Source organism: Hibiscus syriacus, unplaced genomic scaffold (assembly GCF_006381635.1).
Source record: "Hibiscus syriacus cultivar Baekdansim isolate YM2019G1 unplaced genomic scaffold, ASM638163v2 tig00113722_pilon, whole genome shotgun sequence".
Classification (NCBI taxonomy): domain Eukaryota; kingdom Viridiplantae; phylum Streptophyta; class Magnoliopsida; order Malvales; family Malvaceae; genus Hibiscus; species Hibiscus syriacus.
The window spans coordinates 521,166-535,012 of NW_024063469.1; the positions used below are offsets into that span (position 1 = coordinate 521,166).

Consider the following 13,847-nt stretch of genomic DNA (forward strand, 5'->3'; position numbering starts at 1 on the left):
ATAAAAAAAATATGTGAAAATTATAAAAACATATTAAATCAAACTAGAATCGAAATTCTAATTTACTATCATAATTTCGAATCAGAACTGAATAAGCAAAAACTCCATTTATCCGATTGATGTCCCTATTTAAAACAAGTAATTAATTAGAACCTTAATCAAAAGTCAGCAAAATTTTCGTTATATTTTTTACATAAAAATACTTTTTATCGATATATAAAATTTAAATATGGTTTTATGAATATGTATTAAATATGTCAACGTTAGTATATAAAAACTACAACCTTAATCAAATTTGTACGGTTTTCTTCAAATTTGTACGGTTTTCTTTTTAATAGAAAATAAGATTAAAAAAAAGGAATAATTTGTCCCAGTTATCTTGAAAAATATTTATATCAAATTACAATTTTTAATATTGACTTTGAAGAACTAAAATTTCATACATTGCGCCGACTACTAAGACGTTCTCTTTAAGAAATAGAATAAATGTCCAACAATTTCAATGTAGTAATTTTTTTAGCATATTATTTATTTTTTAAAAAAAGAATTATCAATAAAAAACATAAATCACATTTCTTAAATAATTGAGATATGAATTACGACAATAATACTAAAGGAAAAATTACAAAATTAATATGCATAGCACACGTTATTTTAGCATATTATTTATTTTTAAATATTTATAATTATATTTTATAATATCAATCTTTTAAATTCCTTTTTAAATAAATTCTAGGTAAGTTAAATCCACCCAAATATTCTCTTGATTTTATTATTATCACCAAACTATTTTTTAAAATTATATCTAAATTTATATTTATATTTTATTTTGGTCTCCTGTCGTTAAAGAATAAACATAATTGTTAATGTGTCATTTTATTATTTCAATGATGATGTGATATTATCTTATGGTAACACATCAATATCATTGTTAATTTTTTAACAACAGGTGAACAAAACGAAATAAAAACATAAGTTAAATGACTAAAACGAAAATATGTAAATATTTGAGTGGGTAAATACATAGATTACCCAAAATTTTGTAGGGTAAATTACATGTATAGTACCTAAATTATAAACTTTAGTATATTTTAGTACTGATACTTTCAATTTTTTCAAGATCATACCTAACGTTTAGTTTTTATTTCATTTTAGTATCCCACCATTAAAAATTTAACGAGTTTGTTACCTAAACTATCAGTTTTAGTCCGTTTTATACCTAAGCTTTTAAATTTTTTTCAAAACTTAACGTTAAGTTTCTAACGGATATTAAAATGAAAAAAAAACTAAATATTAGGTATGATTTTGAAAAAATCAAAAAATAAAATATTAAAACAGATCAAAAAATAAAATATTAAAATACATCAAATTAATAATTTAAATACTAAACGCGTAATTTACCCTATTTTATATTAGTTGATGGTCATTACAGACAAACATGGTAACATGTTAAAACAAGAAGAAAAAATTATTTCCTTTTTGGTCCCACTCTCCCAAGTCATTACAGCGCGCCTGCTGCCGACCATTACCATATCTTTCCTGCATCTCTGTTTTTATTATTACATCACACTAAACCTAAAACCTGTCAACTTAGAATAATCTTTTATATAAACATTTCTCAATCTCCTCCAAAACAATCGATCCTTATTCTCTTGTCCTTCTTCAATCCTCGGACCAAAACATCCAGCCACTGCCCCATAACCTCCAATCTCAAAATCCCTGAATAAAAGAAACACAAAACGAACAAGAAACAGAGGCATTAGCAAATCTGACCGGCACCCATTTGTTTCATTTTCATATTTCGACGTAAAGATCATGAAGAAAACCAGAGGGTTCAAGCTTGGGCGCAAGCTAGTGAAGGTTTTCAAATGGATAATACGGCCTAGGAGAAGAAGAAACTTGAGGAATAGTTTGTTGGGAAGCTACAACCCTCTATCAAGACTCCGCTCTTTTTTTCGACGGGGAACCAAGGGGCTGTGTGATTCGGACTCGGATCCGGGTTACATTCAACTGGGCGGAAAGGAAGCGAAGCGGGTTGGAGTTCCGAAGGGGCACCTTGCTGTGTACATCGGCGAATCGGACGGTAATACGAGGAGGGTGCTGGTGCCTGTCAATTATTTTAATCACCCTCTTTTTGGTGAGCTGTTGAAGAAAGCGGAGCGGGTTTACGGGTTCAGTCAATCGGGTGGAATCACGTTGCCCTGCGGAATTTCCGAGTTTGAGAATGTTCAGATGAGAATCGCCGATTGGGATCATAGCCGCCGGAGACAACACCGCCGTTATTTGTAGTTACACGTTTCGCCCCTAACTTCGGTGGCGGATAAAATTTGACTGTAAATATAGAAAAGAAAACACAAACATTTATTATAAAAGAGAACACACAATTATAGCATTCTATCCTTTACTATTAAGTGTTTATTTTGGTAATTAGTAAGCTTAATTAAAGTTAATTTTACCCTATTGATCGTTATTACAAATATACAGTTACATGCAAAAACAGCATTGTAAAGACTAATTCAACCTTGTATCTTTTACTTTTGTAATTCAACTTTGTTTAGACTTTTAATACCCATAAATTAGTTTTATTTCGTAACGTCGAGAAACTAGAGCTCCCATGTGCTGAATCAAACAGAAGAAATGCATAATTGTTAGATCAGAACAATAGCATCACGATGATGAGAGTTGGACCGGTTAGTCGGTTAATTAAGTGGCTATTACAATAATTAAGATTCGCATTCACACATCTGGATTTGTTTAATAACTATTCTTCGTAACATGACAAAGATGCCCGGTCTACATGAAAAACTGTAAACAACATCTTGTTGAACTCTTTTCATTGTATAGATCATTAACTTATATAAATAGTTAATTCTTTTTCTTAAAATATGAGTTCAACCAACATGGCTTTTCTTTCTTCTGATTGCAACAACACAAAGTAATCCGTAATCCAAAATTTAGATAGCTCATGGGGTCAAAAATCAGAACAGAGGACCCCCCAAATCCCAATTACAAACTGTTTAACCTGTCAGATCGGTGCATATCTTTGGAACATTATATTTGGGGTCTGGGTTTTGTCGATTGATGACACACTTTCTTTCTGTCTCAATATATAATATGATTGCAAGATCTTTGATTAATCAAAAAAATCCAAAACTATGATCTTATAACAAAAATAAATTGATTCCCAATAATAATGGTAAGAGGGGAAGAACATGCCTAGAATGATGAATATATAGGTCAACAATCAAAGAAACTAAGACAACAAATTCCAATCACAGTTGTTGATTTTATAATAGATTTGATGACCTCACATGTATTAGTACCAAATCTTGGCCTTGAACTAATCTTTCATTTACCCCTACTAATCCATGTACCTAAGCCCATTTTTTTCTCTGTACTTTTGGACTTGATACTTAGAAAACAAAAGCGTTTCCTTTGTTTTTCGGGAAACATATTTATGTATTCAGCAAGTCCTCTTGAAAGGTTATTTTGTATGATAATATGCATTAATATTCATCAATCAAGCGCTATACCCATGGTTTGAAGGATGCCATGGTCTCGGATCACGGCCACCGCATGCTGCGACACACGCTTCTTCCATTAAGGACCGAGAAACACCATTGTTGCAAACGTTGGCAAATGCACGCATGTGCTTCATTCCGTATTGAGTCAGTGACCCACAGTCTGTTTCGAACAACCGGACCTGGAGTGAACATTTGGTTTACAACTTAATTGAACGTTCAAGACCAGAAGGAACATGACTAGTTAAACAAGTGATGAACTCCGGAGGTGGAGGAGGATCCATCCCAGGACAATAAGTTCCCCAACTACTCTCTTGGGCATTCGATGCCGTTGTTACATAAATGTTAAGATCATTTGGCATTATGCCTTCGAAGATACTTCCACTCTCACATGCTTCTACATATATAACCTGGTCAAATCAGAAATGCAACATAAAAGGTCATCATCATACAAGTAATTTTCAACAAAAGATAATCGAATTCATCGAACTGCAGAGGATTATTGATTAGTATTGAAACTAGAAGATCAGTTACCATCTCTCTGTAGCTTCCAGCTGCATGTTTCTTCTTCAAGACATCAAGAAAATCCATGGCATACAGCAATGGCATATTTGGCATCCCTGGAACTCCGGGGCCTCCATGATCGGAGTAGTATATGAAGATTCTGTCATTGGGATGGCTATCGACAACCTTTCCACTTCCACCACTCAATGCACTTTTGTTACCAAGAAGAACTGCATACAAATTTTCAGCTGTAACATGCTCACCGGTGTAATCCTATCATTCAATACAGTCCCCTCAATATTAACTATAAAAACTAAGTAGGCTCAATATTAACTATCAGTCTATCACCTTAGGAACACCAGCATAAACATCATCGCCTTGGGGATGGTTGATGATGATTCCAGGCCTTGGATTCAGCTCATTCATGGCTATGTCATCGCACATAAATACGATGATGTTCTCTTCCTTCAATCCTCCTTTCCTCAACAGCTGATAGGCGTGGCATACATCTGCCTGCACTTGCATCAGCCATCCCATGTAATCAAACCAGTATTACAGGCTAAAAATAAGTGGGATTATATTTGATAAATGCTTTATTAATATTTACCTGATGCCTGTAATTACCAAAGCCAGCTGAACCAACCACGAGAACAGCCCATCTTGTTCCAAGCTCCTGATTATCTACACCCTGCGGCTCATCTGAAGGCAGTCGGATCCCAGACTCCCAGTGGTTCAACCGGGCGGCTCCACCGACGTTTGTGGCTTCAAAAAGCAATAACAGCAAGAGAAGTAAAGAGGGGTTGTTGTGGAAAACAAACCCTTGTTTCCCCATGGATGTTTTTGATGTAAAACAAGAGAAATAATAAGGGAAAGAAGGGGGCAGTGGGAGAGAGTATAAAAATGGAGGTGGGGGATGCCATGCAAAACAACAGGTTGACACGTGTGACGAATGTTCAGAACCGTGGGCCCAAATTATTGATTCTTCGAACAAATGTCGACAATTTCTGGTCTGTGATGACATCAACACATACGTTTGGCTGTTGGTATTTCTTCTGGGGTTTGAGTTGCTTATAAATCTGATGGTTTAGGGAAAGGAAAACAGTATTAAGGGGGTGTTTGGTTAAAGGAATGTAGGATTTCCATGGGATGGGAATCTCACATTCCCATGTTTGGTTGGTCGGGAATTTCATTCCTGGTAATGTTTTATTACCAATAGTAGATTTTTTTGGGTATATTACCGGGAATGTCATTACCTCCCTTCCCTTAGGTATTGTAATATTACCGGCGTTTTGGACTAAAATGTCCTTAAATTTTTATTTTTTTTCAAAAATATCCTTCTTCTGTCATTGAATAATAAAAATTCTATGAATGTTAAATTACAAATTTATCCTTAAATTATTTTAGATTTACAAAAAAAAGTCTATAATTAAAATTTTATATGAAGTTTAGGGGTTAAATTTTTTTTACCCTTTCATTAAACATTTTTTATATTTTTAATTTTGTAAAAAAAATATATAAATATTATGAATTTAATTTTTTAAAGAAAATATATAAATATTTTACAATTTGTAATATTATACAAATATATAATAAGGACAATTTGGTCAAATATACATTCCAATAATCTTTTATTCCTTTGACCAAACACGGTAATCTTACATTCCTGCTAAACCAACCAAACACAAAATACAACATTCCCAGTAATCCTATTCCCTGGTAATCTTTTATTCCCACTGGTAATCTTACATTCCGTGAACCAAACGCATCCTAAGGACAATGATATGCTTGGAAGCATGGTTTTTAAAATCGGACCGGTTAGCGAACCGGTTATGCTATCGGTTCACTGGTTTAACCGGTCGAATCGGTCGGAAAAATCGGACGACGTCATAATTATTTAAAAAATTAAATAAAAATATCAAAAATATTTAATAAAAAATAATTTTTTATATCATAAGTCATATTCAAAGCAAATCATAACACATATATATAAGTTAAAAACCATAAAATCAAGTGAAACAAAATGATTCAAATTAACTACAACATAATATTTAAGGTAAACATATTAAATAATAAATATAATTATATAACTATAATTAAAAAATAAATTTGGGGCTAAAAAAAAGCATAACAAAATGATATTGTTTGGTTTATTTTTTTTTAAACAATCCCACATGATTAAAAAACATAGAAGAACATCCCAAAAGTCTAAAGAGTAAAAATATGAGAACAAAACAATCTCACATGGCTAAGAAACATAGAAGAGCATCACAACTAACTTCTATAAATAATAGAGGTAATTTGACATTCAAAATCATGGAGCCTTTTGATGAGCATTGAGTGAACTATTCTTTCACTTCAATCAAGCTCGAATTTTAAGCTTCAATTGAGTTTCTAAATTTTTTTTGAGTTCAAGTTTCAATATTATATTTCGAGTTTGAGTTGAACTTGATAATTTTTAGCTCGTGAGTTTGAGTCGAGTTGAGCTTACTTTTAAAGTTTTCAAGTTCGAGTCGAGCTCAGCAATACCCGAGTTTGACTTGGCTCGTTTAACAAACGAAGTCGTTTGGTTTAATTTTTAAAAAAAACAAAATTGACGATTTTTTCCGGTTTTTCCGGTTTTCAGCCGGTCCGGTTCGAACGGTTCAACGGTTCTGGCCGGTTCACTAGTAGCGGTTCAACCGGAGTAGATTGAACCGAACTAGACAACGATTCCCGATTGAACCGACCGGTCTGATCCGATTTTCAAAACACTGCTTGGAAGCAAAGGGTTTGATAGGGTGGAAGCTTTGACTGCCTCTGACTTGGAATATAAGTTCCTTCCAATATCTGTAAACGCTATAGTTCAATGATTAAGAAACATGCTTCATGGGGACACTCAATCCCCCTTATTGTAAAATTGGTAAAACTATAAAGAGGCCCCTCTTCAAATTATCTATTTATAAGTTAATGGCTGAACGATAAAAATTATATTTTGCTCCCTAAAACAATGAAATGGTGGTTTAGTTCTTTTAAAAACTGTAAAATTATATTGTACTAAAATCATATTTTAACTCTAGCTATGTGTATAATTCAAGTTCAGTCCCTAGAAAAATTATCTTACCCATGAAAATCTTAACAACCACCAATCCTCTAACCAGCCTAGCCCAATTACAAATAATGCAAAACCTACTAAAACGAAAGATAGAGGCCCATTTCCCCTTGTTTTCTGCAGAACAAGTAGGGGGGGTATTTTCATTTAAAGGACCGAGTTTCTTGCTCTTGGTTACAAGACGATAATGTACATTGAGACTAGCCAATGAGGAAGGCAAAACCAGACAATATACATAAGCTAAATGCAGGGTCTGGCCTCCAAACATTTAGTCAACAGTCAGGTATACATCATATGGAGCAGGGGAAGCTAACTCAGAACTTGGAGTATCATACAAAGTGCTGTTCAGCTTATGAAACGATCGCCATTCGTCCATCACTATCATTTTATCTGGATTCAAGCCAGGAAGTGGTGTTTTATGGAGGAGTTTCAGAATCGCTTCGGTTTTCCCCAGAACATGAGCTGCATGCCGCACACTTTTTTCCCTTTCTTCTATCGCGGTGGTCGAACACTTGACCGTAATGAACTGCTTTAAGTTGGTGAGACAAGCAGCCAATATATCGGAAACCATCACGGTTATGGCTTCGAATAATTTTTCCTCCATCCTGTAATGTTTGGCTTCGTAGTCTAGCAAAATGGATTGACATATTCTATACATGGAATTAGCAGCCAATACTTTGATAGGCCACTTTGAAGGGTCATCCAGTAGGCACAGATTCGCATTGCACTTCTTAAACTCCATGAATATGCTCTTTGCTGAATCAGAAAGTACTTGCAGTATTTCATTTGTGTTTTTTCCTTGGAGAGACAGTTTGCGAAGGTCGACATCTAGCCACCTATGATACAACTCAACTCCTAGCCACACAACATCCGCGGCCTTCCTGCTGTTTACCATATTCCCTTGCATATCCTCAATGTTTCTGACATACACCAAACCTTCATTTACTCCAGCTATAAGACGTTTCATCGAGCACCTTTCGATGTTTGGAACTGCAATTGCGATGCCCGTCAGTGTCACCAAAGAAAGAGACCAACAATTCGGAGCTTCTTCGGTATCTAGAGAGGGTACTTTGAAACTATCAAACTCAGTAAGTCCCTTGAATCCTTCACAAGGTCTTGATAGTTCCAACAGTTCCATGAGATATTTCGGTTGTCTCTTCTTTGCTTTCCGCCTCCAGTAATCAGTAGCATCTCGATTATCCTTCATCATTAGCTCAACCAGCGATTCTTCACCTTCAAGATGTAAAACAAAACGACTGAGATCCAGCTTTGAGCTATGGGGTAACTCTGACCCTGAGTCATTTCCAATGCTGTTGTCAGGTGTGAATTTCATCAGCCGGTCTCTAAAGTAGTCGTAGCTTAACAAAATCACAGACATAATAAAAACCGAGATGAGACGAATTACTTTGCTGATGAACACAATTCCAGCCTGAATCCCAATACACAAGTTCAGACATTTGACTTTTGCATCATGGGCAATTCTCCTGCATAGCCGATTATGTACCGGTATGTTCAACGGGCACTCTTTCATCTCCACCAATATCCTAATCCAGTATTCTTCTAGTTTGTACCCTCTGGTGGTCTTACCTTTCATCTTGTTTCTCGTTGGACACCTGAAATTGATGGCAAGAAACCATCTCATTGCAGGGGCAATTGTACCCATCCCAACTGCAAAAGCCTGTGTAAGTAGCACTAAATTGATTGACCACTTATAATCAGAATCCCCCTTGCAGAACTTAAACGAACCCGGCATCAGATAAAACCGAACCATGGCTTCGGCTAACGTCGCAGCACTCAACAGACACAAGGCACCCGAGGCAGTACATGTAACTGATCTGCCAATAACAAACTGAGGACTACAAGTATGAGCCATCATCCAATATCTCATCAGCGCTTCTCTGAGCTTATCCTCTAATGACTTGTTGGTTTCATTGGCCACTGAGCATTCTTTCTGAGCCATTTCATACTTCTTTTTGTATTTAAGTTCTAAATAATGCTTAATCGTCGGAACGGTCAAAGCCGAAAAGCTTAAAACAATTAGCAAAACAAGCATGAGAAACATTATGACAGCATGCTCCAATTCAAACACAAAGATGACACCAGTACCAAGCTGAATGCAGATATTGACTACAACAGTAACCACAAGTATACCCAAAGCTATAATATTGGTAAGTATTTCTTTGTTCTCCATGGTTCCTATAGAAGGCATAGAGTTACCCATTACTGTGCAGATCAAGGCGGTGCTGCTGAGCTTCGCGAGCTGATCTTGTCCCCGAGGCATGGGAGTGTTCAAATCAACCGATAGTTTGACAGCCACGGTTATTATTGTCAACGAAGTGGCGTTGATGGTGAAGAATTTGCAAGGGAACCAGAGTTTCCAATGGCGGAATCCATGGATAACGTCGGCAGCCATAGCCACCGCACAGGCGAGAGACGCCGCTGCTATGTAGACACCGATCCACGGCAGTGGTTCACTGAACTTGGCTTCATTTAAAACCCCATCGACGCCGCACCCAAGCTTCCCCATCTTCTTCCCGGTGTTTAACTGTGTTGAGGTCCTTGAGGATGCATTTTTTTCTGTTAACCCTCCACCATTGAATTTTTTTAAGGTCTCTGTTCGTCTCAGTTTTCAAGTTTAATTACTGTTTTGGAACTTTGAGTAGGGAGGATTTGAACCGTTTTTGCTAGTGGGGATAAGGGTACAATTGGCAACTAAAATTGGTTGATCCAATGAATCTTATTCAAATTTGATACATCTTTAATTATGATAATGATGTCTGAATTATTTAGTGGCCGACTCTTTGGACTTATAGGCTATTATTAGCTAATGGCTGATGTTATTATTTATCTAATAATATTAATTTATTCTTTAATCATTTTTGTCAAATTTAGCCGTCTAGCGACAATTGTCAAAACGTGACAAGCCACACTGTTTGGGGGTGAATTGGGTAAAATTATATTAAATTAATATTAATATTTTTTTAAAATACAATATAAAAATTTTATATACTTAAAGTTTAGATTTGAATTTAAATCTAATTAAGTCGGTAAATATTTCGAGTTTAAATCTTTTTTGAGTTCGAATTTAAGTTCAACGTGATAATTTTTAAGCTTATGAACGTTTGAATCCATTGAATCCGGTCGAACTCAACTTAAACTTTCTGAATCGAAGAGAGAGAGAGAGAGGAGAGATACGGGAAATTTAAAACTTTCTAAACAGTGATTTTTCAAATAATAATATAATAAAATACTGTTAAAATAGTTAAATATATTTAATAAAATAAGTAAATTATTTTAATATTAAAATAATAATAATAAAATACTGTTAAAATATTTAAATATATTTAATATAATAAATAAATAATCTTATTTATTTGGCAATATCCCATTTAATATAAATAAACCGAAAATATATTATATATATTACTAATTTTATTCATCGGCTGTGAATTAGGGTTCTCAGATTGCAAAAAAAGAAAGGAGAAGAATTAGGGTTCTCTTTTTCGATTGATTCGCAAAGCAAGGAGGCCCCTATTTCAATCATCGTTAAGTGGCAGTAAAGGTAAGCGGACTCTTTTATCTTATTTTTGGATCAATAAATTCAATTTTGGGTATAATTGGAATCCCAATAAATTAATTAAATACCTTAATTACAATCTGGTTTCTCTTTGTATTGAAATTCGATTTGCTTCGCATCACCAATTGCTTTGCGATCTGAAATTCCTGTTCTTGTTGATTTTTTTTCTTGTTTGTAAGTGTAAACCTAAGTTCAGTTTCCGCGTTAGGTTTACAACCGGCTATTGCTTTTTGTTGACCTCAAATTCCGATTTTTAAATACCCTACTAAATTATACGCTGGTGATTTTCCATTGAATTTTAGAATTGAAGCTATGGGAGGCCATGGAGGGTTAAATATTTTGCCCCAGAAACGTTGGAATGTTTATAACTACGAGAACAGAGAAAAAGTACGGAAAGATGAAGAAGCTGCTGCAAAAGAAGAGCAGCTAAAACGTGAACAGGCAAGGAAAAGGGATGCCGAGTTCCGACTTGAGCAGCTTCGGGCTGCTCGCGGTTTGGCTCCATTAGATAAACCTGGAGGTTCAGAACCTGCTGCTGAAGAGCCTGAAGAGGTTGTGGAATCTGAACCCAAATCCGGTCACATTAATCTCTTTGAAGGGATAAAGATTTTTGATCCCGTTAAAGTCTTGGGGAAGGAAGAGGGTGCTGAGAACGATGGATTCAAGAGGAAGAAATTGAAGAAAGAGGAGGCACCCAAGGTTGTGGCGCCCGAGGATGAGAAGTATAGATTGGGATACGGGATTGCCGGGAAGGGAGTTAAGTTGCCATGGTACCTGGAGAAGCGGAATGTAGATGTTGAAGAGGGGAATGGCAATGATAGGCCAGAAAGAGTCCAGAAGGATGAGGGACGGAAAACCGGGAAGAAGACAATAGAAGAGTTGCGGGAAGAACGTTTGAAGAGGGAGAAACGTGAGAAGGAGAGAGAACGGGCATTGTTAATCAAGGGGACCAACACAAAAAGGACTCTGAAGGATACAAGGTTTTCCAGGAGGTGATATTGCAGAAGCCAGAGCTCATCAGTTTTATGTTTCCAAATGTTCAAATTTTAGAGTTGTATGCATTTAGGGTCTAACTCGCCTTTTGATATTTGTTAGAACGTCATTGATTGATGAATTTATTTAATATCAAATTTCACCATATTTTGTAATAGCTGCTTTTGATGCTTATGTGTGAACGTTACCATTTCTTTACCAAATTATTGCAAAATTGTATGCTCTGATGGTATCATTTGTTAGAATTGTAACTTCAATCATAGTTTAATCTTTGACTCTGTCCTGCCGTGCCATTATCTTGTTTCATGTAAGATAAGCCTAAGAATAGTGACATGTTATCCTTAGATAATCCAGATTTTCGAGTAGGCATTGTCAGTAAGGTTTATCTGAATTTAATTCGATTTAAAAATAGAGCAAATACTATCATGAGAATACTTAAAAAAATATGTATTTTCAAAATTATAACCTAAAGTTAGTTGAACAAGTCATCTCAATCTGATTAGGTGAAGGTCTAATAAGAAAGATTATAAGTCTAAATATATTTAATTTCTCTTAAATTGAGATAGGCTTTGGTCCCCGTTTCATGGTGCAAAGCTAAAGACAAAGTCGTCAAGGATGCTTTCAGAATTCTCAACTTAATAATATTCTGATGCACCATGCAATAGATTAAAATATCATTTGGTCCATTCCGCAGTTTAGCTTTTCCATTGTTCATTTATATCAACAAGTTTATTTAAGAAAAACAAAGCTTTTAACATTGATTATCATTATATATATATAACCATGTTGAGAACATGAAGGTCACAAAGGTAGAAGCTTGGTGGCCATAACATGCCAAATCTATCCAGTTCCTTCTTCTGAAGGGATTGATTGTTTGAAGCTTAAAAGATGTCATAAATTTCTAAGAATCCTGGTTGAGGGAGAGAGTTCATCATCGCAGACGGAGAGCAGAGACTTCGTTTCGACGGTTCTATGGCATCTAATACGAACACTCTCTTGCATTTTGAGGACCTGGCGCTCCCTTCGGTATGTTTTCTGGGTCACTTTCTTTATATCAAGTTTGTAGCCATCCTTTTTTTTTGTAGCCATCAATTTCCAGCTTTGCTTCATGATTGTCCGTGGTTTACTCTGCATAGTGCATATCATGTTATATTGTTTCCCAACCTTTCAGGGACAATACCTTTTGGTTTTCTTCATTGAGATCTGCAGATTTCTTAAACATAATTTTGGATGCTTCCTCAATGGTTCCGATGTTTCTAAATCGAATTTGTATAACGAAAAGGGCTAACTTTAAGCTTCTGCAAACTCGAAACAAGAATGGATAGTTTAATCCCAGTTATTGCAGCTGTGTGAATTGCACACATGAACTATTGATGTTTTAGAGTTGTAATTCAACTATTCAGAAATCACATTTGCATAAACTTCAGTTTCAGGTTATAGTGATGACTGCAAACATGGGGTGCGCTGAATGCCGAAAGAAAGTCTCAAGTTTTATCTAAAATAACTGGTAGGCACTTCTATTCTGGGTGTATGCAGTTTTTCATATAAACTTTGAGTTTTAAGTTTTTATAATTTATTTTATTAAAATAATATTATTTTATAACTTTAAAACATTATTTATTAAAAAATTTAACTCAATTTCATAAATGTCTCTCAAAATATTATCTTTCTCTAATAAAAAATATTAATAATTCATATATGATCTTTTGAAGTTAATTTAAATTAAATAAAAAACCTATTCCTTTTTTACTTGGATAATCATAGTTTTTAAATTTATAAATCATAAATCGTCCAAACATTTTGATTCACATCAGCTTTATGTTAATCGTAATTTGTTGCTCAGCCTACTTTTATGGGTAAACCTCATTATCACAGGAAGCTTCATTCTAGAATACAGGAAATTGATTTTTTTTTCCAAACTTGCAGGACTGAGGGAATACATAGTGGATGTCGGTAATAAACACGTGACTATAAAGGCAGATTTTGGGGTTCGTTGGGAAGTGAAAAATGATTTTTCTAAGACCAGAATGAGAAAGCATTGGCATCCACTTGATGTCTTCAAGTGTCTGTCCCCAGAATGTGTCGGGGAATGATGGCAAACCTGAGCTCTCCCCAAGTCCCAGAATGTTGGACACATTACTGTGTTTCATTTACATTTGTAATA

At 35.0% G+C, this 13,847-nt stretch overlaps 4 protein-coding genes across 5 annotated transcripts; 2 read left to right on the forward strand and 2 right to left on the reverse strand.

The window, feature by feature from the left end:
* The first annotated feature begins 1,688 nt into the window (after window positions 1–1,688).
* On the forward strand, window positions 1,689–2,316 carry LOC120187020 (auxin-responsive protein SAUR36-like). Its single transcript, XM_039190817.1, has one exon. It carries the CDS (start codon window positions 1,816–1,818, stop codon window positions 2,287–2,289), a length of 474 nt encoding a protein of 157 aa, XP_039046748.1. The 5' UTR covers window positions 1,689–1,815; the 3' UTR covers window positions 2,290–2,316.
* Window positions 2,317–3,554: 1,238 nt separating this feature from the next.
* LOC120187025 (vacuolar-processing enzyme-like) lies at window positions 3,555–4,876 on the reverse strand. The gene is made up of 4 exons (XM_039190821.1): window positions 4,633–4,876; window positions 4,374–4,538; window positions 4,056–4,298; window positions 3,555–3,931 (listed from the first exon to the last, which is right to left on the reverse strand). The coding sequence occupies exons 1-4, from the start codon at window positions 4,855–4,857 to the stop codon at window positions 3,722–3,724; spliced, it is 843 nt and encodes a 280-aa protein (XP_039046752.1). The 5' UTR covers window positions 4,858–4,876; the 3' UTR covers window positions 3,555–3,721.
* Window positions 4,877–7,194: 2,318 nt separating this feature from the next.
* Window positions 7,195–9,785, reverse strand: LOC120187159. Its single transcript, XM_039190939.1, has one exon. The coding sequence runs from the start codon at window positions 9,638–9,640 to the stop codon at window positions 7,382–7,384; it is 2,259 nt and encodes a 752-aa protein (XP_039046870.1). The 5' UTR covers window positions 9,641–9,785; the 3' UTR covers window positions 7,195–7,381.
* A 766-nt stretch (window positions 9,786–10,551) lies between these two features.
* LOC120187016 (leukocyte receptor cluster member 1 homolog) lies at window positions 10,552–13,748 on the forward strand. Of its 2 annotated transcripts, none has more exons than XM_039190813.1 (5): window positions 10,552–10,675; window positions 10,993–11,682; window positions 12,624–12,709; window positions 13,111–13,190; window positions 13,610–13,748. In XM_039190813.1, the coding sequence occupies exons 2-3, from the start codon at window positions 11,003–11,005 to the stop codon at window positions 12,664–12,666; spliced, it is 723 nt and encodes a 240-aa protein (XP_039046744.1). In that variant the 5' UTR covers window positions 10,552–10,675; window positions 10,993–11,002; the 3' UTR covers window positions 12,667–12,709; window positions 13,111–13,190; window positions 13,610–13,748. The 2 variants fall into 2 exon arrangements, with proteins under 2 accessions (XP_039046744.1, XP_039046745.1); XM_039190814.1 differs by having other exon boundaries at window positions 13,117–13,190.
* Window positions 13,749–13,847: the final 99 nt, after the last annotated feature.

What these genes read in the sequence shown, in the direction of transcription:
- LOC120187020 (XM_039190817.1), top strand. Translation starts at nt 1,816, where the DNA reads ATGAAGAAAACCAGAGGGTTCAAGCTTGGGCGCAAGCTAGTGAAGGTT.
- LOC120187025 (XM_039190821.1), bottom strand. Translation starts at nt 4,857, where the DNA reads ATGGGGAAACAAGGGTTTGTTTTCCACAACAACCCCTCTTTACTTCTC. An exon ending in TTTATGCTGGTGTTCCTAAG is followed by an intron (nt 4,299 to 4,373) that starts GTGATAGACTGA and finishes ATTGAATGATAG; the next exon opens with GATTACACCGGTGAGCATGT. An exon ending in CTGGAAGCTACAGAGAGATG is followed by an intron (nt 3,932 to 4,055) that starts GTAACTGATCTT and finishes TGATTTGACCAG; the next exon opens with GTTATATATGTAGAAGCATG.
- LOC120187159 (XM_039190939.1), bottom strand. Translation starts at nt 9,640, where the DNA reads ATGGGGAAGCTTGGGTGCGGCGTCGATGGGGTTTTAAATGAAGCCAAG.
- LOC120187016 (XM_039190813.1), top strand. Translation starts at nt 11,003, where the DNA reads ATGGGAGGCCATGGAGGGTTAAATATTTTGCCCCAGAAACGTTGGAAT. An exon ending in GATACAAGGTTTTCCAGGAG is followed by an intron (nt 11,683 to 12,623) that starts GTGATATTGCAG and finishes TCATCATCGCAG; the next exon opens with ACGGAGAGCAGAGACTTCGT.